Source organism: Perna viridis, chromosome 4, assembly GCF_037379345.1.
Source record: "Perna viridis isolate PV_CMFRI_1.1 ecotype Kerala chromosome 4, ASM3737934v1, whole genome shotgun sequence".
In the NCBI taxonomy this organism is placed as follows: Eukaryota; Metazoa; Mollusca; class Bivalvia; order Mytilida; family Mytilidae; genus Perna; species Perna viridis.
In genome coordinates, this window is record NC_142448.1 from 52,675,335 (window position 1) to 52,702,237 (window position 26,903).

General features: G+C 33.5%; 1 protein-coding gene across 2 annotated transcripts; it reads right to left on the reverse strand.

Annotated features, from left to right (window-relative positions):
• Nucleotides 1-3,967: 3,967 nt before the first annotated feature.
• Nucleotides 3,968-26,600, reverse strand: LOC148620517 (uncharacterized). 2 transcript variants are annotated; one of them, XM_088581437.1, is made up of 12 exons: nt 26,257-26,599; nt 24,594-24,797; nt 23,538-23,641; nt 23,064-23,202; nt 15,180-15,305; nt 14,200-14,346; nt 13,196-13,297; nt 12,437-12,493; nt 10,769-10,835; nt 9,600-9,812; nt 7,886-8,068; nt 3,968-7,170 (listed from the first exon to the last, which is right to left on the reverse strand). In XM_088581437.1, the coding sequence occupies exons 1-12, from the start codon at nt 26,312-26,314 to the stop codon at nt 6,942-6,944; spliced, it is 1,629 nt and encodes a 542-aa protein (XP_088437563.1). In that variant the 5' UTR covers nt 26,315-26,599; the 3' UTR covers nt 3,968-6,941. The 2 variants fall into 2 exon arrangements, with proteins under 2 accessions (XP_088437563.1, XP_088437564.1); XM_088581438.1 differs by lacking the exon at nt 15,180-15,305 and having other exon boundaries at nt 26,257-26,600.
• Nucleotides 26,601-26,903: the final 303 nt, after the last annotated feature.

Here is a 26,903-nt window from a genome sequence, read left to right on the forward strand (position 1 = left end):
TTTTAAATGCATAAATGTAATTGTTTGGGGTTTTGAGTAAAATAAAATAGATGAAGCGTAAACAAAGAATAATGTGTATATTCATACAGATTATTGTTAATTTTTGATCGTATTTGTTCAGCAAATTGTAGATGCTTTGTCCATAATTTTTTATTGATTTCCGTAACTTTACAAATGGTTTAAAACTTTGATTACCAGATCGATCGGTTCTTATATGTGACGGAGTATAAAATGATGACATAGTGTTCTAGATTTTGAACAAAACAATGGAGATTTATTTTATACGAATTAACTGTATTTTTATCGATATATATCTGTAGAGTTAGTTCGATTGTTTATGTTGAGATGAAACACTTACTGAATATTAATGCTGGTAAAGGGCTTATTATCACAGTGATATAAAAACTGATAATGAATTGAGACATACAGTTCTGTCCATGTACTAAATTCACCAGAGATGAAAAACAAGCAAATCAAATACACTCAAAGACAATAAAATTCATAAACTGACTTGTTTTTACTTCAGTTAATAGTTCGCGAAATATCAAGCGCAAATATTGCTAGTGCATATGTACTTTGAATTCATAAAATAATATGTAGCACGATAAACCTTCATAAACATATGATCATAGCTAACAATTAAACCAAAAAAATATACAAAATGATTCATTTAAGAAACTACTATCTATATTTCTAAAAAAAATAGAATTATCTCAGCACCTTTGAATGTCGGTTTGTTACCAGTTTGGCCTGTCTCCTATACGAACTACTCCAACCAGCGTCTACGTTCAAAATTCACTCTAAACGCTGTAGCCAGCCCTATTTGAAAATACAAGAATCCTGCAAAGTATGGGAAAAGTGAATGGTTTTACGCAACGTTATCCGATTGTCAAACAACGTATAATATGAATTTTGAAATTTATAAAGACCTGTCTGCAGCGGTTAATAAGAGAGGAAGCGTACGTCTGCCGCTGCCTGGAGCTTGGAAATATATATGCCGAGATAATTAAAACAAAACTGTGACGTATAAAAATGTAATTTATCCGTAACCAAGAAAGAGTAAAAAAAATGAATACCGGCCATGCAAGGGTGATCAAACGACAAATCGCTTTAATAACATGAATAACTACTGTCACTACAAGATCTGTACTGACACTTGGTCACGTGTTAATTATGGAAATATTCCTTAAGGTTTTCTTTATGTGCTTGGTCCAGTTCCAAAACATTTAGTGAAATTATATTCTATCGATTCCCAGCACGAATTAAAAATAATGATCTGGCAATTAGGATTGCTTTAAGTAATGATAATGAATATTTTCTAGGAGGGTGCACAATGAAATTTAAGACTGGGTACAACTGACAAATACATGGCATTCCATTAATGCATTACATATTTCTTTGCGCATGTATATGATATTTTAAGTTAGAAAAAAATACTATGAAGAAAGTTTTTATCCGAAGAGGCTTTCCAAAATTGTACCCCCTCCCAAAAAAAATCCATTCAGACACGTGCAAACACAACTAAACGGGAGTATAGGGGGTCAACCGAAAGAAAGATAACGAAATATCATCTTTAATAACCGCTTGCAAAATCATTTTATCAATAGCTGCTCAGTAAACAAACTACTTGTGTATCAGTGATATTAACTTTTATGTGGATGTGAATAAGTTACCAATCATAGGTACTTTCTCAATTATATGTTTTGTGTCTCATCACATAATTTGGCTTTTTAATGTGAAAACGACAAAATAGTTGGCAAACAAGCATATTTCACACGTCATTACAGAATGAAAAATAAATTTATACCTGTATTTGAAGACATTATATATGGACACTGGAAAGGTCAATTTATTCATTTAACAACTGCAAATGGAAAATGCACCAAATCAGCTGAATTGAAATTGTACAATGTGGTTTACTTTCTTACTTATGCCATTTTATTGTTTATTTCCAACTTCATGTAGTAAAGAAACTTATTTAGAAATGTGTACCAACCTTATCAATTTGCAGGCCTTAATATCCTTGTCGCTAGGAATACAAGTCAAATATAAGGACCCATATCAAGGTAAGTACAGATTTGTAACTGTCACGAATCATTTCGCTCCTCAAATATTTTACGTAATACTAGCTATTTTTTCACTTGCAAAAAATCACATTTAAATTTACACATTTCTTCTAATGTACGTGCAATTTGTTATATATCAGTGATATTCGACTATCTATCAAAATACATTGTTTTCAAATTATGACATTAAAAGAAGTTCGCTTGACAAGTAAGATTTTATATTTGATTCGTGCAATTGAACAATTAGCTCAATACATGAACCACATGATGTTGGTGTACGGTCAAACTAAGTGATTGATCTGGACCACGTGTAATTTAAACATATTGTTGGCAACATCTGTGTCGTTTCCCATAAATAAAGTGTTTTCGGGTTCACGGAACCGTTCGTTTGATAGGCTAAACCATACTCTTGTTAAATATTATGTATTATATATAGTAAAATAATACACCAATCAATTGATTTCACTTCTTTCAGTTATCTTTCTTAAATTTTAAGAACACAACACATATCATTTTTGCTAGCAACAAGGACAGAATGACTCAATTAAATTGTAATCGTAAGGTTCTAGCAGTGTTTTTTCTTTTGTGCGGATGTAGCACGTGTTTTTTGAAAGAGTAATCAGGGGAACCAATGTTATAGCGGTAATAAAAAGAATTTAATACAGGGGCAAAACCAGACATGGAAAACAGACATACACAACGAAGAACATAAAGTAACTAAAATCATATATACAAAGTAAGAAAAGCAAATGAGCAACTCGGACTCCACTAAAAACTGGAAGCATGGACCAGGTGCACCCGTAGGGTAAGCGTCCTCTGTTTTTCTAGAAACAACCGCTGAGTTGCTCATAAAAAAGTCAAGTCCGGAGTAGACGAAAAAGGAAAGGAAAACTATGACACGTTGAACAAATCAGGTTTCATGATGCAGATGGATACTCCGTGACGAGTTCATGATGACGACCATAAAACTTCTGTAGTGATGATTTCAATCTTGTAGCACACATAACCCTGTTCCAGAAGCCTATTTGTTAGAATTCTAGCGCGGTACAAAAAAGTCTGCGTAGTCTCGGCAACCTCTGGCATAACATATGAGTTGTGATATGAACAATCCATACGCATGTACTGAAGGGATGTTGCCACAGATGAAAGAAAAGTTAACAATTCTGAATGAAAAGTCATCATGTTTGTCGTAAAGTTGGTCAATAGTTTTCCTTTACCATCGATTTCTAAGTTTAGGTCAAGATATGAAGCTGACTTCACGGTGTCCGTAGTATCTTAATCTCAAGTTCTTTGGGGTAGATGCGATGTATCAAATCCCCGAAATTGGGATTGTTTAAAGATAATACGTCATCTATATAGCGGAAATTGAGAATAAAGGATCTAGCTAAACGATATTCCTTCTTTTGGATCAGATCAGCTATAAAGTCACCCTCATAAGAGTGAAGGAATAGGTCAGCAAGTACAGGAGCACAATTTGTTCCCATTGGAATGCCGACCGTTTGTTGAAAAACGCGTCTACCACACTGGACAAATATTTTGTCGATTAAAAATTCCAGCATTTTTGTACACATCCTCTTCATATTTGGAAAATGATTTGGAATTATTTCTTACAAATTATGAGGAATCTCTACCAAGAACTATATATTTGTATCTAGGTGTACCATCTTTTTTGGAAAAACAACGATGTATAATGTTTTTAAGTCGGGCTTTTAAGTGAGAATGGGAAATAGAAGTACACAGTGATGATTGAAAAAATCATAGGTTTTCATTCTGTTATTTTCTGATAAATCATCTTTAAGAGGAATCGATGATTTCAAATAATTTGATAACTTATAAAAATGGGAATATGATATTGGAACTTATTTGTATAGTCTAACAATAGCAAAGCAATAGCAAATAACTAATTTGTAGGATGTTTATTTCCAGAAAATTGATTATCAACAGTAACTATTGAATGAAAGACAAATCACAAAACTTAAAAACATTACCCATGCAACAATAGGAGAAAACGAGATCAACTAAATACATTTTAACCAATTTTTTAGCAATTGAATTTTAATTATCAAACGCCAGTCATATCATATATTTAAATATATGTCTTAAATACATTTTTAGATACAAATTTGAATTGTAAAACAATATAGAATAATTCTTCATCGATACCTTTTATTAAAAGTAGACAAGCAAAGGGGACACAGATATAAGGTAATCGTTTTATGTTCATGTAAGTAAAAGTGAAAATTTAGTCAGCGTTCACCTTGAGTATTGCTTTATTGAATCCAATGTATAAATCGGCTACAAAGTAGATACTGACTAACAGCCTTCAAGCCTTTCAGAAAAATCTGTTGTTTTTTTTTAGTTTTGAACAGAGGGTTGTGATTATTATTTCTTCGTGATCATTACATTGTATATACATCAAGGAATTATTCCTAAAGGCCTAACACTTAAGGCTTCCCCCCTTACCACTGGAGAAAAATCCAATAGATTTCATCACAGATGGAATAACATTTTTTTAATGGTTCTTTGAGTCTGATGGATTATTATATCAGGAAGCAAAGCATCAACTAGCTAATTTCAACATAACTCATCAAAATTTACTTACAAATGCTCGTTCTTTTCTATCTGATCTTGAACTTTGTAATATTCAGAGACGATTAGTCGAAATCCGAGCTATTCAATCCAGGAAATTAAGAGGTAAACAACTTCACAAATTCACACGAGACGGCGTAAACATCTTTAACAATAAAGAAGCACATAATATTTTGTCACAGACAAAACTACGTCTAAAAAGCCTCGTAAACGCAGATTTAAGAGAAAATCTAACTTGAAATGAATTTCCACCACGACAATTGTCAACCTTTCATCTTTTACTCTCTCTGAAACTGAAACCAGGATTTTATCTAAAGGTTTGAATTTCTGTCCCACCCCTAACAATATAGATGAAGTTCATCTTGAAGATGACCTGGATAAATTTGCTAGATCCCTCAGGCTCAAAGAACATTTCGCTAACAAACATGAAGACCAAGATATGGACCCTGACAGTTCTGACTCCGACCATGAAGAAAGTGAAATATGCACTCGAAAATTCAAAAAGAAAAATCAATGGGCTCCTAAATCAAATAAATGTGCCACGCTAGAAAATGTCATTGACAAAATAAAATCAGATATCAAACACTTATCCAACAACTACATTCCATCTTTCTTCAACATTACGCCCGATGAGAACAAAAAGCAATACAGTCATTGAAAAACCGTGACGACATAGTTATAAAACCAGCTGACAAAGGCAGCGCCATAGTAGTTATGGATAAAAATAACTACATCTCAGAAGCTATGCGTCGACTTTTGGATGAAAGATTTTATAAAAAGCTACCCAGTGACCCTACTAAATCTTCAGTGAAAAAATCTCTTCAGAACTGAACAAAATGTTCAAGGACGACAGCATTACAGAAGAACAGTTCGAATACTTAAAACCAGAGGATCCAAGACCCGGACGTTTTTACCTTCTACCTAAAATTCACAAAAAGATATCCCTGGACGACCCATAGTTTCTGCTAATAGTCACCCAACCGAAAAAATTTCTGAATTTGTGGATTACCATCTCCGACCCCTTGTTTTAAAGCTCCCGTCATATTTAAAAGACACCACGGACTATCTGAGGAAAATGGAATCAATGAATCCTTTACCTCCCGAAACACTTCTGGTCTCCCTTGATGTCACTTCACTCTATACTAATATCCCTCACGATGACGGTATAGAAGCCTGAAAAGAAGTTTGGGAATCACGAGATATTTTGGACCCCCCTACCGACTGCCTAGTTAATTTACTCACTTCAGTTTTGAAGTGTAACAACTTCACTTTAAACGTCGAACACTACCTCCAAATCAATGGTACAGCTATGGGTACGAAAATGGCTCCTTCGTATGCTAACTTCTTCATGGGTAAGTTAGAAAATCAAATAATCTCAACATCTTTATCGAAACCCCTCTCTTGGTTTCGATTCATCGATGGTGTTGACATGAAATGGACTGAGTGGAAACAAAATTTAGACAATTTTATCACACATGCCAACAATGTTCATCAATCAATCAAATTCACTCATGAAGAGAGGCCCTAGTAAGAGCAGAGATTTCATCTCAGCCCAAACAAAATTCAACGGGCCAGTGTCGACCATGTGGAGATAAGAGATGTAAGACCTGTACCAAAAACTGCACACCAAAACTTTTAAAAGCTACTGCACTGGAAAGGAATTTGCCATTTTTTGTGACGTAACTTGCAAAACCGAAAATACCATATACCTTCTCCACTGCCGATGTGGTATGCAGTACGTTGGCGAAACAGAACAACCTTTCAACAGGCGTATGAATGGTCATTGCAGTGACTACAAATGCAAACCAGACCTCCCTCTAAGTCGCCATCTTAGATCTGCCGGACACACCCAGGAGGATCTCCACAACATTGTTGTGACGATCATAGAACATAATAAAAACTGGTCAAATTGTAAAAAGAGTATCTCGGGAAAGCTTTTGGATGAAGAAATTGCAAACAACTTCTCCAGATGGAATTAACGAGAAAAAATAATTCATTTTTAGGTCTCGGTCTAAGGCTGGTACAGTACTACTTGCTGTACATACGCCGTACTAGTATATTTGGACTTTTTATTTTTTTAAATTGTTTTCCACAGTTAATTGTAACTTTGATAAAAAGAACCTCTTTGTTATTTTTATTCAGGCTCCTCATATATTGAATTTAAGATAGATAACAACATTTACATATTGTAAGAAATAAGTGTTACTGTGGTTTACTCAAAAGAGGTAAAGCGCACCAAATAGACTTATATATTGTATTATCCTTGCATATGGCACTACAGGATGTTTATAAATGGTCCTCCTCTCGTAAAGACGAACTACTCTTAGTAGGCATGGATTTGTAATAGCGATCAGGGCTCAGATATCCTTGATAGTCCTCAATGCCTACACGAGTTGGAATATACCTTACAACAGGTGCCTGATTTTGTTTTCGTTTCTTTCTGAAGAATCTTGTCTTTATAATGTCAAAAACACTTGAATTATTCTGGCTGCCTTCTGAATGGTCCACATCGATTCTATAATAAAATGGGTTAATATACGCTTCAGATATGCCAATAAATCCCGGAGAATTGAATACGTAAATAGTAGTCACAAAAAATTGTGTTCTCTAAAGTTAAGAGAGGGATGTTATTACAGAAAAGACATAGTATTAATGTGATTTTCGTAATATGCGAACTTTATCAATCAATTTCTAAATACTGGGCTATTGTTTTTGTATATAATGATATTCTCCGATTTTCCATGTGGTTTGTCTGAAATAATCAAAGTTCATGAAATCCTGGGTTGGGAAATGGTGAAACAGATATATACAGTTCTCATTGATTATGTGACTATAAATCGACATTGATATTATACATTTCAGACCTAATATCAGTTTCTGGGTCCGTGTTTGGTTCCCAATGGTATTTTATTTATTTAACGTGTCATTTGATAAATACCAATTCAATAAATAGCAATGTATTCTCCCGGCCTCCAATGATAACTGCAGTTCAAAGAAGTTTGTTTGTTTAAGGCTTGACAGATTGATAATGTGATAACGGATGTAACAAGAGAAATGGAGGGTGTGCTTGGTTTTATAAGATGCAGCTTTACAGTATATTGACAGTTTCAAGACATATACCGTCGGTCAAACCAGTTGCATACAGCTGGTCACTTGATATAAACTTCTTTTCATACCTTACTATGATGTGGATGTAAATCTAAGCAAAATAAACAAATAATTAAGCTTACCGTTCATCTTTTGATTCATTCTGCATAGGATCTTCGGAAACGGTGCTGTAATATCGGTCTGGTATAAGATATCCTTGTTGGTCGATAGGTTGTCTACTTTGTCCACCCTTTTGTTCGTTTGAACTTACATGCACTTCTATTTTGGATCTATCTGCTCTTTCTTGCTGTTGTAATGCTACTTTACTGTTGAAATTTACAGTCAATCATTATTATCCTTACTGATCTGAATATTTACTTAATTATCAGATGAGAAAAAACTACGACTTTTACACACCCAAGACATACATGTAAAATTGGCATAAACAGAAGGATGTTGCAAAACACATACACAAACACGAAATGTTTCCTGAAGTTATTCAGAAAGTTGTTAAACTTCTTAAGTTAAAGGACAAAAATACTGCAGTTTTCCATGCTATCCAGAGGTTGTAATTATTAATGTATACAACCCAATTCACAATCAGCTTCTTTAGTAAAACAAGATAAAATAATTTTAATGCGAAATCAGAAATTTAATAGTCGAGTAAAAACTTCTATACCAGAGAAGGACAAATGAAGCAACAAATAAGTATTGTTGAAAACGCAGAAAAAAATTATTGTTCATACAAAGGAAGATGTTTACAAAATGCTGGAATTTTTAATCTACAACATATTTGTCCAGTGTGGTGGACGTGTTTTTCAACAAACGGTCGGCATTCCAATGGGAACAAATTGTGCTCTTTTACTTGCTGACCTATTCCTTCACTCTTATGAGGCTGACTTTACAGCTGATTTGATCCGAAAGAAAGAATATCGTTTGGCTAGATCCTTCAATCTCAGTTTCCGCTGTATAGATGACGTATTATCTTTAAACAATCCTAATTTCGGGGATTTGATACATCGCATCTACCCAAAAGAACTTGAGATAAAGGATACTACAGACACTGTGAAGTCAGCCTCATATCTTGACCTACACTTAGATACTTTACGATAAACGTGATGACTTTTCATTCAGAATTGTCAACTTTCCTTTCATCTGTGGCAACATCCCTTCGGCTGCTGCGTATGGAGTGTTCATATCACAACTCATACGTTATGCCAGAGCTTACCGAAACTACGCAGACTTTTTGTATCGCGCTAGAACTCTAACAAATAGGCTTCTGGAACAAGCTTATGTGTGCTACAAGATTGTTGTCATCACTACAGAAGTTTTATGGTCGTTATCATGAACTCGTGGATCCTTATGGTGTATCCATCAATTCCATGAGAACTGATTTATTCAACGGGTCATAGTTTTCCTTCCCTCGTTTGTCTACCCCGGACTTGACTTTTTATGAGCAACTCGGCGGGTGTTTCTAGAAACGCAGAGGACGCTTACCCTACCGGTGCACCTGGTCCATGCTCCCAGTTTTTAGTGGAGTCCGAGTTGCTCATTTACTTTTGTTACTTTGTATGTATGATTTTAGTTAATTTATGTTATTTGTTGTGTATGTCTGTTTTCCATGTCTGGTCTTTGTCCCTGGATTACATTCGTTTGATTACCGCTATAACCTTGGTTCCCTTGATTACATTTTCGAGTACGGCCCAGGTGAACAGGTCCGGTAGGATAGGGAAAATGTGAGGAACCCACCAGATGCCTTGCAAATCTAAGGCTACTCACGAAGTTACAACTTCTTTCCATAAATAAACTTACGACATGAGGATAAATCTACGCAAAATAAGCAATAAATAATATAACCTTTCACCCTTGATCATTCTGTGTTCGGAAACGGTGCTGTAATATCGTTCAGGTTGGAGATATCCATCGATCATGGGTATATCTCCTGAAGCCATGCTGTGATGCCGTTGTTTCAGTACATTTCGTTTTTCCGACGTGTTTTGTTTATTTGAACTCAGATGCACTTCTGCTTTGGATTGATTATCTTGTTTCAACCGCTGTAGAATTATTTTTCTAAAGTAAACAATAACTAATTTTATTCTTTGTTTCGTGAAATATGTCATATAAGACATGTTTTATGGGAGTAATATAATGGCTAACAGTAGAAACAAAGATAAGAAATTATTACTCTACAGATTTCAGAACGTGTTGAGACATAATTCCGTTTCTTTTCGTTAATGTATCCATTCATGTTGCACTCAATATTTATGGTTGAAATAAAAAGATGTATTTGTTTTTTTGTTTGCTTACGTAGTACAATAATTGAATTTGTAGGCCTTAATAGTATTTGTTTTATAAATGATAGATTTATGATGAAGTGTAGCCTTATATACTGTTGTATTGAATTTTATTTCTGTCTCCTGTTCATTTTTTTAAACTATAGTTGTAAATGCTATATGTCTTAAACTCTCATCTTTCAATAGATATACTTTGGCAGTGCATGTTGTTTGTGCGTTCAAGTGATTCAAAACTCGAACAAATATAGACAACGAATGTTTACACTTTTAGTATTACGATGCTGCTACTCTAAAACAACTGAAACCCTCATATACCATACATCTCGAACATGTTTCGAGGACCAGTAAAGATGATGTTTATGCATATGTTATCTTTATATTGATTCCTATATCCTTCGTACATTTTGTAGACAATTGTTGGTTAAATACAGCACGATATTAAATATAACATATTAAGTAGGGTGCACTTAGTCCAAGATTGGAATATTATCTCACAAATGAATATAAAGTTTGAAACACACATTCTTTTTTTTTAATTTAATCATTACCATTACATGTTTAGCATGATCTACACTTTTCATATGATAATTTATCTAGTCTAAGTAAGTTTTGATTATTAGAAAGAGTTCTTTGATTAATTTATAAAAATGCACACTTTTCATATTCATAACTAGTATTCAAATATACCAAACGGCAGAATTGTAAGTGTATTCATATTAAACCATTACTTACACCTTCCAAAATTTCCAGGCCAATGTAGTAACTACTGCGGCAAGGACAAAGAGTAAAATTCCTAAAACTAGGTAAAATATTCAGAATGATTAAAATAATATCCAGGCTAATGCTGTGATTACTGTGAAAAAGGCAAGGAGCATTTACAATGAAAGAAAAATCTCTAGGTTCATATTGAAAACACTGCTAGAAGGGCCATGAGTATAAACCTTAAAGCATATTCAAAGATTCTAGCGGAAATCAAAAGAATATAATCCAGGAACAAAAACCAGACATAGAAAACAAACCCAACAAAGAACATAAAGCAACGAAAATAATATATACAAGGCAAAAAAGTGAATGAGAAACTCGGACTCCGACAAAATAAAAGAGGAAAGGAAAACTCTGACACGTTGAATAAATCAGTTTTCATAGTGATACACCGTAACGATCCACGAGTTTATGATGACCACCCTAAAACTCCTGTAGTGATGACTTCAATCTTGTAGCAGCAAAACCCTGTTCCCGAAGCCTAATGGTAAGAATTCTAGCGTGATATAAAAAGTCTGCGTAGTTACGGCAAGATCTGGCATGACATATTAGTTGTGAAAATTTATACGCAGGTGCTGAAGGGATGTTGCCACAGATAAAGGGAAAGTTGACAATTCTGAATTGAAAGTCATCACGATTCTCGTAAAATTTAGCTTTTACCGTCGATCTCTACGTGTAGATCAAGATATGAGGTTGACTTCACAGTGTCTGTAGTATCCTTTATCTCAAGTTCTTTGGGATAGACACGATGTTTCAAATCCCCAAAACTGGGATTGTTTAAATATATTACGTCATCTGTATCGCGGAAACTCAGATTAAAAGATCTAGCTTAACGATGATCTGTCTTTCGGATCAGATCAGCTATAAAGTCACCCTCATAAAAGTAAAGGACGCCAGCAAGTACAGGAACACAATTTGTTCCCATTAGAATGCCGACATTTTTTGAAAAACGCGTCCATCACACTGGACAAACAAATTCCAGCATTTTGAAAGCATCTTAGAATGTGTTATCTTTCTTTAAGGCATCGGAATTGAAAGTTTGAATTTTATTATTATTTTTTTTTGTATATATGAGCTTTTAGTCTGTAACTTGCTATTAGTTAATACTTTCTGCGTCTGTTATAGATCGATTTTGGCATCTGAGTTATCATTAAAGTTGTATTCACATTGCTCTTGATTCTACATTTAAATGCTGTTTTATTATTGAGTATCTTTTGTATATTAACAAATAAAACAAAAAAGAAAGTAAAAAAAATTGTAATAATAATTTAAAGAAATCCCAAATTAAAATTAAATAAAAAAGGTTGAGGTAATTTGAAAGTGCTAGCTTGTACTATTATAAAATGAGGAAAAAATTGTAATAAATTCAATGCAAACACAAATTAGACTTAAATCAAAACAATTGTTAGTCTGTTGTATCCTACAAACATCACTGAATTAGTTGCCGCATTAGTACATAAAAAAATCGTTTTCTTGCCACGACATCAATTAAAAATTACTAATCAACAATTATATATGACACGCGGATGGCAATAACCAGTCTGAAAATCTGAGGCAAGCTCATTAACGTTTAGCAACTAATACATGATTGTAATAATGTGAATTATGTAAGAAATTATTTTATGGTTGATAACATACCCGTAAGAAGGATTTTCAGTCCAGATCCAGCTTGTACATTTGTCTCTATGGTACGATCTTGAAATACACCAAACATTTTAGTATTAAAATTACGTTGATATGACCGATAGATGGTGCTCGAACTTCAGTCATAGAATAACCTACCCTAAAACAACTATAAAATTCATAGCCCTATTGTTCCTGAGTTCGAGGCAGAGTATATGAAAGGCCCTTCAAGCAAAAACTGTATCTGGATATGAATTTTAATAATAAAGTTTTACATGATGTCATGCTAAAGATACCCAACTCGTTTAAAAATTTCACCATCTTCTAGACGATTTTGCTACTCATAATAGTCTTTCTTACTCTGGTTAAAATATAGGACATGGACCTATTTACCTTTTACCTTTCTTTACAGTAGAATGCATAAAATTGAACCATGACATATACCGGAAAGTATCTAGTGGTGTTACACAATACATACCCATGTGCCTTTTTTTGGAAGTTTATTCTGTACATTTGACATTACGAGAAAATAAATATGTAAATCAACAATTGTATATGACGAACAATTTGTCACTAGAAACTGAGATGAATGTTAATAGACCAACTGATCCAATTAGTGCTACATTCGTTCAGTGGCGGTGGTAAAGTATCGCCTTATATAACCGCTACCCTTTTGTCACCCTTAAGCTCGCATTCTGAAATTTCAAATTTCACTACAATGAAATTATATAAACTTCAACTACCTATAGGATGACCTATTGAAGCTAATCATACCTGGAACGTTACAAACAAAAGGCAGTTTTACTGAACAATTTTCAACAAATAATCCTCCATTTTCACGTATTGTCACTGCCTCATCACATTTATCAAATGAACCTGAAAATATAGATGCAAGTTAATACTAGATCTCCGTGTATGTGTGTGTTGTTTTTATAATTACACCTTTTAATGTACAAAAAAGCAAGATTTTCAAGCTTACACCATCGGACTAATCTACTTTATAAAACAAATGCCCTTTAAGGACATTGAATAACCTTTAACGTAATTTCTATGGTGGACTTTCATGGGAATCATATTTGAAACATGCGGGGTTTTTTTTCCATCTGTGGTAACATCCCTTCAGCACTGCGTATGGAGTGTTCATAGCTCAACTCATACACTACACCAGAACTTGCCGAAACTACGCATACTTTTTGTATCGCGCTAGAATTCTAACAAATATTCTTCTGGAACAGGTTTATGTTCCTAAAAGATTGAAGTCATCACTACAGAAGTTTTATGGTGGTCACAATGAACTTGTGTATCGTTATGATGTATCCTTTTGCGTCATGAAAACAGATTTATTTATCGTGTCGTAGTTTTCCTTTCCTCTTTCGTCTACCCTGGACTTGACTTTTTATGAGCAACTCGGCGGGTGTTTCTAGAAAAGCAGAGAACACATGCCCGACCGGTGCACCTGGTCCATGCTCTCAGTTTATAGTGGAGTCCGAGTTGTTAATTTGCTTTTGTTACTTTGTATGTATGATTTTATTTCCTTCCTGTTCTTTGTTGTGTATGTCTGTTTTCCATGTCTGGTCTTTGTCCCTGGATTATATTCTTTTGATTACCGCTATAACCTTGGTTCCCTTGATTACTCTTTGATTACTGTCATAACCTTGGTTCCCTTGATTATTCTTTCAGGAACGGGAGATATAAGAATGGATTGATATCAGCCTGAAAATCCCGGGAATTAAGGAAAAATGTGATTTACAAAGTAAAAATTATATAACTATAGTTACCGTCTGTAACGGCGTGTATTCTAAACACAGCTGTCCATATCCATCTTTTATCATTGTCATAAGACACATTTTTGCCATGAAGTACGAAATGTCCTCTGCCCAAACATTCGTTTTGGTAAGAGTGCCACGACCCCGGGTTGACCTCATCTATTAATGTCAATATTAAACACTGTATTACTTTTGATATTAAAAACTGTATTAGTGTGTTATTTGTTGTTTTACTAGTCTTATTTTGAAATTTGCGAGTGTGTGTAGGAGGTGGGTTGGTAGGCTGACGGTGATTTGTAAAAAGAATAACTTCAGAGAGTCAAGCAATGTCAAAGTTTATAGGAAGAAAAAATGTCGTCTTGAAATTCGTGTTAGGTATTGTATTAACTAAAAAGCGAACGTTGGACCAGTGTCTTATAGTGATAACTATTAATAACCTTTATATATCATTTTATTGTATTCCTACTATCAATTTCAGAGGCATGTTGGATTAAACACGAGAGAGCTAGACAGCGATGTGCATGTGAAAAAAGAATTTTTTTCTTCACTTATACTTGCAAAAGAAATTATGTATTCCTTACCCTTTTATTTTTCTTTCTAAAAGTATTTTATGCCTACCTATGAAAAGTGTTGCTAAATACAAATAAGATATGTAACGGTAGGAGATGCAAGAAAAGCGGGATTTATTATATTATTATCTGATAATATGACCTGTCTTAGGCGTTAAGAAACAGAAAATCTTACTTAACTTAGCTTTAATCAATCCTTAAAAAAGATTATCGTTTAAATTACGTAGCATATAGGTAATAAATACAGACGAGCTTCTATGAGACCGATAAGAGGGTAGATAATGTATAATGTAATTGACTTATTTGATTATAACGTTTATTAAACAAATTCTTATTAAAATGTAGCATAGATTGACAACAATAAAGTGCTGAAGTATCGACATAAGTTTATGTAAAGAAAGTCAGAGTAAGTCATGTACTTACAATGAGATGCTGTACATCCATAAGCAATATGTGACCTACAATCATGTATTGTTCGAGTTCCATTCCGAGGGTTAACAATGATACACTCCTCTTCTATGTAACTTTTGGTGATAACCAGGTTAGTTACTGTAGGGAATGATATTTATTGTTTATATGATTCAATTTCAAAATTAACACTTTCAGAATTAACCTTTTATTTTTTAGACTTTAGATTAAGATTGTAGCTATGCAATCATACACAATGTACCATTTGATTTATTTGTTTTAGACAAAACTGTATCTCTTCTGATAAAAAAATATTTAGTTTGGCAAAAATTTAGTTTAGTGACAAAACAGTATGATCGATAAAAGAAGCACAGACTTTGGCTTGGTGATAGCTTTTGGTGTACTGGTCGAAACAATAAAAAAAAACCAAAAAAACAAAAAAAAAAAACAAAAAAAAAAAAACGGACTAATAACAATACAAAACACAGAAATATTATTATAGGAAAGCTTATTCCCTGCAAGCCTATTGTGTAGTGCAGGATTTTATCTAATAAAAACTCTTGATTTTCTTGACGTTAAAAAATAAAAATTATAAACTTCAAAACATATTGTTCTTTGTTTGACACTTACAATTCTTCTATGTTGCTAATGCATTGTCCGCGTAACTTCTCCAAAATGGCTGAATGAAATGAAACCAAACTTGCCACAAATATAGGTCATCATTTTGAGGTGTTTTTTTTTTATTTCAGAATTCCAAAATGGACGCCGTTTAAAAAATAAGAGTAACTTGATGTTTGTTTTTTTTAGAAAAAGGTCACTACAATGACTTTCTTTCGACCACATTGACAATAAAAATGGTTGCCATTCAAAAATGATCGCCGGTCGAAAATTAGAATTTATTTTTTTTAAATCACAGCGCCGTAGAAACTGATTTTGTGAACTCCTGTGAAAGAGTAATCAAGGGAACGAAGGTTATAGCGGTAATCAAAGGAAGGTAATCCAGGGACAAAGACCAGACATGGAAAACAACAAATAACATAAAATAACTAAAATCATACGTACAAAGTAACAAAAGTAAATGAGCAACTCGGACTCCACTAAAAACTGGGAGCATGGACCAGGTGCACCGGTAGGGTAAGCGTCCTCTGCTTTTCTAGAAACACCTGCCGAGTTGCTCATAAAAAGTCAAGTCCGAGGTAGACAAACGAGGGAAGGCAAACTATGACCCGTTGAATAAATCAGTTTTCACGGTGCTGATGGATACATCATAACGATCCACTAATTCATGATGACGACCATAAAACTTCTGTAGTGATGACTTCAATATTGTAGCAACATAACCCTGTTCCAGAAGCATATTTGTTAGAGTTCTAGCGCGATACAAAAAGTCTGCGTAGTTTCGGCAAACTCTGGAATAACATATGAGTTGTGATATGAACACTCCATACGCAGGAGCCGAAGGGATGTTGCCACAGATGAAAGGATGACAATTCTGAATAAAAAGTCATCACGTTTGTCGTAAAGTTTGGTCAATAGTTGACAATGGGACTGTTTGGGGAACATCTGTGTTGATGCCCAACACAATTAATACTATTTCCAATATGCTTTTTATCAAATAATAAATTAATAAGTTGAGAATGGAACAGAAGATGTTGAATTTCATTGCTTTAACGTTAACTTTAGACCATCCTATGTCCAAAGCTATGATGAAACAAAATGAAATTCGTTAGCAACCATAGTCTTTATAAGAAGGTTATTTATTCAATGTTACTCAAAACCTAGATACTATATGACTGATAATAGCAAACATGTAATGTTAACTTAACATATTAGTCATATTTCAACCTTTATTATGAATAACTCTACCATTTAAGTTTAAATAGTGTTGGCAATATTTGACAATGTATTGAAAATTTATCTTGGTTCTTTTCACAAGTATGGACTGATACTGAACGAGGTATGGACGCAGACTGGTATTGCCTGAAGAGCAAATTCGAAAATATATTTGTTTTGTCCTGAATGCGTTTGTATTGGCTAGAAAATAAAATAGTTTGGTATTTTACAGCAATTGATGCCACATTTTTTATACATTATTAATGTTGCAAACAATTTGATCCATGTAGTCATCATCAGCAAATGTTGCGTTTATTATATTGGAGAGAATGATGTAGGAATTACTTCTATTTACATTAGTAAATACTTCATTACAATAAGAATAGATTATTCTACATGAAATAATCATGTTTGCGCATGGAATGCAAAATATCCAAATTTTGCAACTAAAAAATTCCATGAAAGTTACATCAAATTCCATTTAGAGGTATAGGAGGAGTAAATTTAGATATGGGAACTCCTCCGCGTAACGGACAGAAGGATGGAGGAAACCTCTCTTTCACTATAAACCCCCACTGAAATAAAGGGGTGAAATGATTGAGGATATTTTCTCTGCTATGCATAGAGGTTACAGACCACCAAATCAACCAATGAGCATTTGGAACGTACGCAAAAATAGTCCTACGCAGAAATTACCCCTATTCCTCATAGTGCTGTAAAAAAGTTCTCATCTTATTTAAAAAATTTAAACAGTTCCTGAAAGGAAAAACATTTCTGTACATTTTTAGGTGCATTTTGCTTCTTGTGATGTGAAGCCTAATCTCCATAATGGTTTCTAAATATACCCCTATTTTGTGAAAACACTGGGATTTCCCATGCTATTTATAGACCCCTCACCTCCGGTGACCAGTACTGCACTGCAAGTCTGCTAACCCTACATGCCATTCTGAGGATTGTGAGCTGACATATGTAGAATCATGCTGATATATAGTCTTCTGCAGGTTAAAGTTAAGGTAAAGTCCAGAGAAGCCATTGAATATTGTGAAATTAGCATAGAAGCCTATGGGAAATGGAATTAGTGGTTTCTAGCCTAGAGGAAATGGTACTTGTTTTTCAGAGCTTACATCCTATTTTTCAGAAACTAACGTTTACTTTTAAACCATAACACAAGTGATTTTCATTGACATTACAATGCTTCTTTCCTAAAGGTGAACTTGCATAGATGTGTTTAACTTCGCTGTCATGTCAAGGATTGCATGAAGTTACATTTATTCGAATTTTTCTTACATTTTTGTGTAAAAATTCAAAGCAATACAGTTGATGATTTTTCCCAGACATTTTGTTTGTTTAGGAGAAAGAACGCAAAGAAACTTCTTGCGTGTAATAATTTATTTCAAATAACACTGTCCCATTCATTTCATCAGTATTGACTTTAGAAACTGGAAAATAAATAAAAAAAATCAGTGTAAGATGATATGTTGTCCTATAACAAAATGTTGTTTTTGGACCATCAGTGGGCCCGCACAATCAATTTCATTATGCTATAGTTGTGTTTTATAATTTCCCATACACTCAGTGAAAATTTAACTAGTAATATTGTGCATCGAATAAACTAAAAATATTTTGATATTAATACATGATATATAATTAAAAATAATTTGGATTATATGGTTAAAATATTTAATGTATAACATCAATTGATTGAAAATATGAAAATGCCCTGGTATAATAAGAAACATACTTCTGTAGAATTCAATGTCAGAATTAACTTCTACTCAAACGATCTGATAACACAATGATAAGTATTCTCTATAATTCCCTGCAAAACATAAAACATCTACATAGTGTATGCCATAGAGTTAAATCTTTGTACTCAAAAATTAGTAAAAAAAAAAGTAAAATCCCATGACCCAGTAAAATGCGTTAACAGGGACAACTTCATTTGACTGCAGGATTGAAATTTGAAAAAAGGGGCAAGTTTGGACACACTATTCAAGGTTGATACAACGTTTAATTTTGATTGCATTGACACAGGATGAGACTTTCATCAGAATCAATGCGGCTTATTTTGGGCCTCATTTGGTTCAAATGAATCTGAAGTTTCCTTCGGAGAAAAACAATTTTACTAGAATCAATGTTGCCCTTGGCTCTCATTTGGTTCAGGTTAGTCTGAAATTTCCTTTGGAGAAAAGGTACATGGTGGTACAATTTCAAAGAGTTCAGTTTTGTTTTACTCAAGCTATTATCCAGCTTGTCTTTGACCTCTATTTTTTAATCAGATCAAGTCATAACCCCCAAAATAGCACCTTGTAGTACAATCTCAAAAAGATTAATTTACTTGTACCTGGTACTTAACTTTTCAAAAATCAGGGAAACGTTTGTTTCTGGCCATTCGTGGCTAATCATTCTGTATGGGTTCAAACTTTAACTATCAATACCAGACTTTAACTTTAGTGATATAGAAAATTGTATAGCAATATCAGAGACATTCATTTGCATTTACTTGAGTTACATGTATATACTTCAATTCTATGAAATGATTGTTTTTAGCCCTTGTCTCTCTAATGGTTGAGATCATATCTCCGAAAATCAAAACCGACCTTTCTTTTGGATTTGAAAACCTTAGCAACCAACTAATACTTATATTACATGTAATTATCACTTGAAACTAAGTGTCTATGGACAAACATCGACGACAGGGAAAACCGTGTCAAATCATTATGCAACAGGAAAGTCGAATAAAAGCACAATTAAATTTATCAAAATTAGTGGAAGAGTTTTCAAGTTATTGTGTGGACAAGGACACGATTCTTCAACTTTTATCTTGAAAATCATGCATACCAATGGATGACCGTGGGCTGATATATTTATGACGGTGGGGTTGTTGTATCTTTGACTTACACACCATACCTATTCTCGTTATAATACTTGTAGTACATGCTGTAGCTATAGAAAGGAAACCCTTTCAGTTTATGATATGATTCCCATGATAGGGCAATATAGATATTGATATTACAAAAACGTCCAGTGTAAAAGAATATGCCTCTGTAAATTAAAAAAAAGTTCTACTGGAACAAATAAAATAGTAACCAGATTTCCAACATTACCAATTGAACAAATGAGGCTGTTCGGAGCCCATTTTTGTAGAAACATAAAAGTAAAATAATATATGTACTCTTTAAATGCAGGTATTTTAATGGCGAAAATGGGTCACTCAATTGTAAACATGTAGTGACATGTAGCGCCAATATGTGTTGAATATTTGGCATTTTATGAATGCTTGTTTATAAAAAATATCTGCTTGACAGTTTATGTTCATATTAGATAGCTAACCCATTCCTTGCCCTGTGAAACCATCAAAGACCTAAATATTTTATTTCTAGTAAAATAAAATACATGCCTGTATACTGATATAGGAAATACTGATTCCTATGTTTGCCCAGAGTGAATGTAATAAATGTACAAAATAGTTAAGCTTGTACGGGTTACAGGTTAGAATGTACAAGATATACGTACATGTCGAGTATGTAAACTCAATTATGAAATAATTGCAAATGCACTCAAACCGTTTTCTGGTCATCCCATCCTTTTTTTTTATATGACCCCTTTTGGTACAAATTGACAGCCGGGAGCTATTCACCTATACTTTAGTATTGTCTTGTTTTAAAAGTTGAATAGATCATAGACTCTGTGATTGTTATTTCTAGTAAAAGAACTAACCTCATTTTAATGAACTTTTTCAAACAGGAAACACATCGACAAACAATTTCCTGCAAAAAAAATCGTACACATTAAATGTATAAATAAACACAGTGTATATATTACATATGCATACACAGAGGCTGGCGCAGATTCATAATGGAGTGTGGAAGGAGCAGGCACTCGTGCCCTTAAACTCGAATTAAAAATTAGTGTGCATGATATCTTGATAACTCACAAATACTAAAAACACCCCAAATTGTCTTTCGCTTCGGGAAGGGGTTGGGATCATATGTCTATTGTCTACACCCAAAAAATCACAAATAATATGACAAAATTGACATTTCTCGAGTGACCTGAAAATATGCCCCTCTAAGGAACTAAATAGTATGTTTTGGCTAAAACTGGTTATCGGTAAAACTTTTCGCTGCATAAAAAATACTTATATGTACAACATCCTCGTCATGCACATTTTGTGTATCATAATAAAATGACTGAAACAACAGTATTTTAAGTCCTTAACACTAGGGGCAAGTACTAAAGTATGTATTATTCACAATTAATCAGAACTCTAAATGGAATATGTAAGGAAGCAACCGTTTGCTTTTATAGGGACTAGGATAAAATTTAAAAAAAAACAAACAGGACAATAAATTATATTTATACACATGGGTTAACCTAGGACAGGTTTGAAAAAAAATAAAAAGTCATGTCAGAAATTATACCAAAAAAAATCACGGAAACAAAGATTTGATCCCTACCCCCATTGAAATTAAATGGTTGATCCCAAATTTAAAGGTTTGAAAAACAGCCCGGAATAGCCGGAAGCGCCGTGCAACATGAACGGTCATAACATACAGGGAAGACCATTTGATTCTGAGGGGGGGGGCTGCTGTTTTTGGAGATAAATATTCTGTCCCTGGAAAATATGTTCAAAATAAATGTTCTGGCCTACACCTCGCCTCCTAGAAAATAAATTTTCTGACATCAGTCCAGATACTTCATGCAGTTGATAGGAAATCTTACCCCGATGTGTTTGAAAATAAATATTCTCAATACTGGCCCGCAAAGTTTCAAAAATAAATATTCTGACCCTAAAAATATCTGCCCTCAGAATCAAATGGTCTATCCCTAATTGTTTGGTTTACATACAACATAGCAGTGATCTAAAATAGCTCCGATAATGCAAAATCGAGAATATTTGTCAATGGTAAGTTAAAACTTATCCTGTTTATACGTTGATTTCCAAAGTGTATTCTGCTTGGTTGGTAGTTAATTAAACGTTGTACACAGTTTTACTGTCGTCATTGTGGATGTGGAGCTCCAACTCAAATGAAATAAAAACCTCGCACATATCGGATCACGTGATGTATGTACACATATTTTATGAATTGACGTGGTCAGATGACAACATATTCCGATGACCTCACCATGACCCGATTAGTATATGTTTGCAAATATACCATTTGGCGATAAAGCATTAATATTCAATTATAATTCAAACTACTGGAAGTAAAAAAAAGCAATTATTCCAAGTATAGTTACAATTGGAACTACTCAGCCGCTCTTGATACAGTCATTTGTATTTAAAAACTAAACTGTAATATATTCTTAATTTACATAACCCTCCTCTCCCTACATAAATGTTATAAACTCTTTTAATTGGTATGAAGAGGGTACTACAGGGCGGGATACTTATCTTTCATTCAATAGAAAAAAATGCTGATATAGTGCATGTAGTGCATAAATGTATAACACTAAAACTTCCCGATCAATTAAAGGCAAATTACTAGGCATTAAAAACAATATCAAATAAGGTATGGAAACCCAAATAAAAACATATATGAAAGGTTATATACACCACCCTTTGATCCGTATTTATACCCCCTTTAATATTGCATAGCTATTGACAAAGAGAGAGGGAAACGCGGTGGTACCAACATTTCATTTATATTCGATTTTTTATCTGATAATAAAAGGTCTCCCTTACAAAAGTAGTCATAATTAATGTATAAAAGTGTTGACTACGCTAGCGAAACAAATAAAAATCAACATGGAACTTTATTCACCACCTTATTACCCGCTCTATGTGGCTCTCTGTATTACGAATTGTGTATAAATGTCATTGGCTTTTATGCAGAAATGCCTAAAATTTCCGCATGACGAAGTCTACCAGATCAATTTGTGTACATAAAGCCACAATACAGGAATAACGAAATGAATTTGTTGCTTTTGTGTTATGTATATCGACAGCTTTCGCCGATGTTAATTTTGATGCTTCATGCATTAGACTAATAAACCTTTATACTAGGCACGAATAATTAAGGTAAACTTACCACAACATTCAGTGTTTGAACAGCGACTAACCTGTATCATAATACTCGAGTATTAAAGCTGATGGTCCTCCTTGACACACGAACTCAGATGTATTCTGACATTTCTTTCTGCAACTGTTTTTTGTCACGTTGATTCCGGGTCTGTCATTTAGACAAAAACATAGTCCATCCTTCATAAAAAAATCAGTTAATGCAACACGTAAAATTGTAACAAGAAAAACTCACATTCATGACATGTGACTTATGTACTTGATAACTTTTACAAATGCAGGAACCCATCGACGGGGTTATTATTAGAAGATCTAAATATAAAATACTCTTAAGAAATAAATGAGAAAAACAAATTTTGTACTAACCTTAGGGAGAGTCGACGGTAAAATGTTATGTTAACCGATGCTTTGTATTAGATATGTTTCTCCTTATATTTCATAACAAAACTCTCATGTACCATTTTCTAACTAATGTATGCGTATCATATTCTTTTTCATCGTCTTTCCTCATTTACCTTATATGCCAGATGAGTTACAGGTTTTACAGTACAGTACATGATACAATCCTTTACTGTCGCTGAATAGAGCTGAATCGTACTGGTGAAGTAGTCAGAACACCCTGTATTTGAAACGATTAATAAGTATTTATAATTGTCCCTTTCATATGTTTCATGTTTTTAAATTCTAAAAAAAAGAAAAGAAATAAACAAATTTGAGTTTTCATAAAAAAGAGACAGACCTTGAAAATATTATAACTAACAGTTGGATACAATTTGAAACAATTCAGATATGTCCTTTTGTAAACAGTGCGACATTTGCTTTCACGACTAAGGTTTAAAGCAATTTTGATAAGGGGGTTTCTAATTTGGCCCGACATAAAGAAAAATCCATTTTTTCAAAAAAGTATTAAAAGTCCAAAGCAAATGAACAAACAATCAAATTTTCACAAATAAAATAAACAGATCTTGAAATGATGTTAGGTACTCTAGTTATTGTGCAGCAGGTTAACACGGATGAATGGACGGACATTTGCTTATTAAAATATGTCCGTATTTGAAGACCAGCTTAAAAAAATATTCAGCTATAGTCGAAACATATAACACAAACCATCAAAAACCAGATTTATAAAACCTAATGAATCTACAGTCAAGCCTCTGAAGCCTATGACCTCATTCCCAGAGAGAGATAATTGAGAGATGTTTAAATTACATAAAAAAGTAACAGATATAGTGAAACGTTACAAATCCACCACCAGCACATAACTCAACTCAAAAACTGTAAATACTTTCAGATGTCATCATAAATAAAAATCAACAAGTGTAAACACACCTTTCATCAAGTCTTCTTTCAAAACAAATATATTATTTTGAAACCGATGGTTGCTTAACAGGTTTGACTGCACTTCGAGTCGCGCCATTAAAATAGTTATCTCTATTATACCCCAATGTAACGCTTTTCATAGGGTATAGACACATTACGTACAAAATCCGTATTTTCTTCTTTCAGTTCACTTAAACGTGATAATGATTGTAAAAGTTTAAAATTAGCGAAACCAGTAGATTGTATTTTACCTATAAATGCAATCCACCGAGAGTAATTGATTCTGGTCCCAGTCCATGCTGCTTCATACTGACCACTTTGGAGGAGCTCATTTGCTTTATTCAACAAACCTTTGTCTAGTTTACTTTCGAATGGCAAATGACAAAATGTTCTGGCGGTTTTCCACGTTGATGGTGGGAGTACCATGAACAATGGCTGCGTAACATTTTCCTGATCTTTGTCGGCAGAAATGTACCAAAAATTTGATAAAATGATTGAAAGGGAAGAAATTATTTTTACACACAAAACAAAACCTCAAGAAAAAGAAAAAAACAAAACAAAACAAATCAAAACAAACCAACAAATGATAATTTTTTTTTATAATTAATGTAAAAGTAAAAAGGTTTTTAGGACTTAGTTGAAAAGGTAAAATTGCAACAAACTGTACACTAAGTATCGGTTCTAACGGATTATTACTGTTGCATTGATATATTCTGCCAACCAAGGCGCAATTAAACCATGCTCCAAATTTTTAGTGGAGTCCGAGTTGCTCATTTAATTCTGTTACTTTGTATGCATTATTTTAGTTACTGTCTGTTCTTCGTTGTGTTTGTCTGTTTTCTTTTTATGTCTGGTCTTTGTCCCTGGATAATATTCCTTTGATTACCGCTTGAATCTTGGTTCCCTTGATTACTCTTCCGAATGGCGGAAGTATATATATATATATACAACGTCTCAGAATGTGACGACTCTGTTCCTTACACTGCTCCATCGGATCAAATTGATACAGGGAAGATATGTAAACGTATAGAAAGGTCTGAAAAATTCCCAACGATGTTAGAACTGTCAAATTTGCGATGCAAATTTTTGGTCGATCCCTCCGCGGGAGTTCTACAGTTCTAACATCGTTGGGAATTTTTAGACCTTTCTATATATATACATATATATATGTGTGTGTGTGTGTGTGTGTGTGTGTGTGTGTGTGTGTGCCGAATTCTCATATTAATAATTGCTCTGTTTAATTAGTTTCATTCACCAAATGATATAAACTTGTATTTTAGAAACCGTGTGAAATAAGTGTCAACCTTATTATATATACCATAATTACTTCCTTTAAGACGGAAATGAAACTTTTTGTTTAAAATGTTTGAAACTTTTTTGTTAGAAAATAACACAATTATGTATTAAAATGTGCATATTATATAGATTGTAAAAGTTCACAACTCGATGCTTAAGTGGAACAGAGTCAGCAAAAAGACGGAGTATTTGTTTTCCAATGGTCCCCAACACAAAATATTAACACAATTTCCTTGAAACATTTAATGGATCTTTTTAATTTTCTCATCAGTAAAAAATATAGAACCTACATATTGGTCAATAAAATTTTGATGACGATTACAAACCGTTGTGGTGATGAAAGGCTGAACATTTACTTTTTTTCCTTTTAAAAGTAGTTTTAAAACTTTTTTGTGGTTTAGAATTTATTTAAACGGAGAACATTTAAAAAAAAATATGATAATCAAGAGCAATAGTTAACACTTTTGTAATTATTTCAAAACAGTCACGGCTCAAAAGCGTTGTTTTGTTCTGTATCAGAAGTAGCAAAACACATATAAGATAAATTATCAACTATTGAGAATCTATGAATGCAGGTGGTTGCCATTCTAACGACTATGACAGAGTAATTCAACTTACCGGCAGTTGTGAATCTAAGCAGAACGACGAAAATTCTAAACGAATACCATATCCCCATGTTGATAATCGCTCAATCAAAAAAACATTTTATTCACTAAATAAAATATAAATCTTGTGACATTATTTTCGAGTAGATCATGTCTATTTCAATTACTTCCTGCAAGTCAGATTTAGGTTCTTCCGTGTAAAATTTTTGGTACTTTTATTTTAGAAACACACAAAACCGGCCCCTCTGAATTCCGAACATCGGCTGCAAAATTCGGTCCCAAAACCCATTTCTTTGTAAAAATTAACCTCCGAAGACCGGTGAAAAGTTTGCCGACAAGTAAAATCAATGAGCCGTGTAACATGTTGTAAACATGTCAATCACGGTAAGATCAATAAATCAGTACTTCAAAAGGCTAACACCGATCTTGATTGGCATTAACAAGGAGTGACACTCTTTTAATCATTAATTATCACAGATAATGAGGGCAATAACCATGATCCTATATGTAATTAACTTTTTAAATTTAAAAATTGTTTTGATAACCACATTTTCAAACGATTCTGTAAAAACAGAAAATGAAAACTTCAAAACATGTTGTGCCGACCGCTTGTGTTCTATTAAAAACAGAAAATGAAAACTTCAAAATAGGTTGTGCCGA

Excerpts from the sequence above, each read along its gene's own strand:
- LOC148620517 (XM_088581437.1), bottom strand. The coding sequence starts at position 26,314 with ATGGGGATATGGTATTCGTTTAGAATTTTCGTCGTTCTGCTTAGATTC. Across the intron at positions 12,494-13,195 it reads TTTTGTTTGTAACGTTCCAG|ATCGTACCATAGAGACAAAT; the intron begins GTATGATTAGCT and ends GTGTATTTCAAG. Across the intron at positions 7,171-7,885 it reads AATGAATCAAAAGATGAACG|AATCGATGTGGACCATTCAG; the intron begins GTAAGCTTAATT and ends ATTTTATTATAG.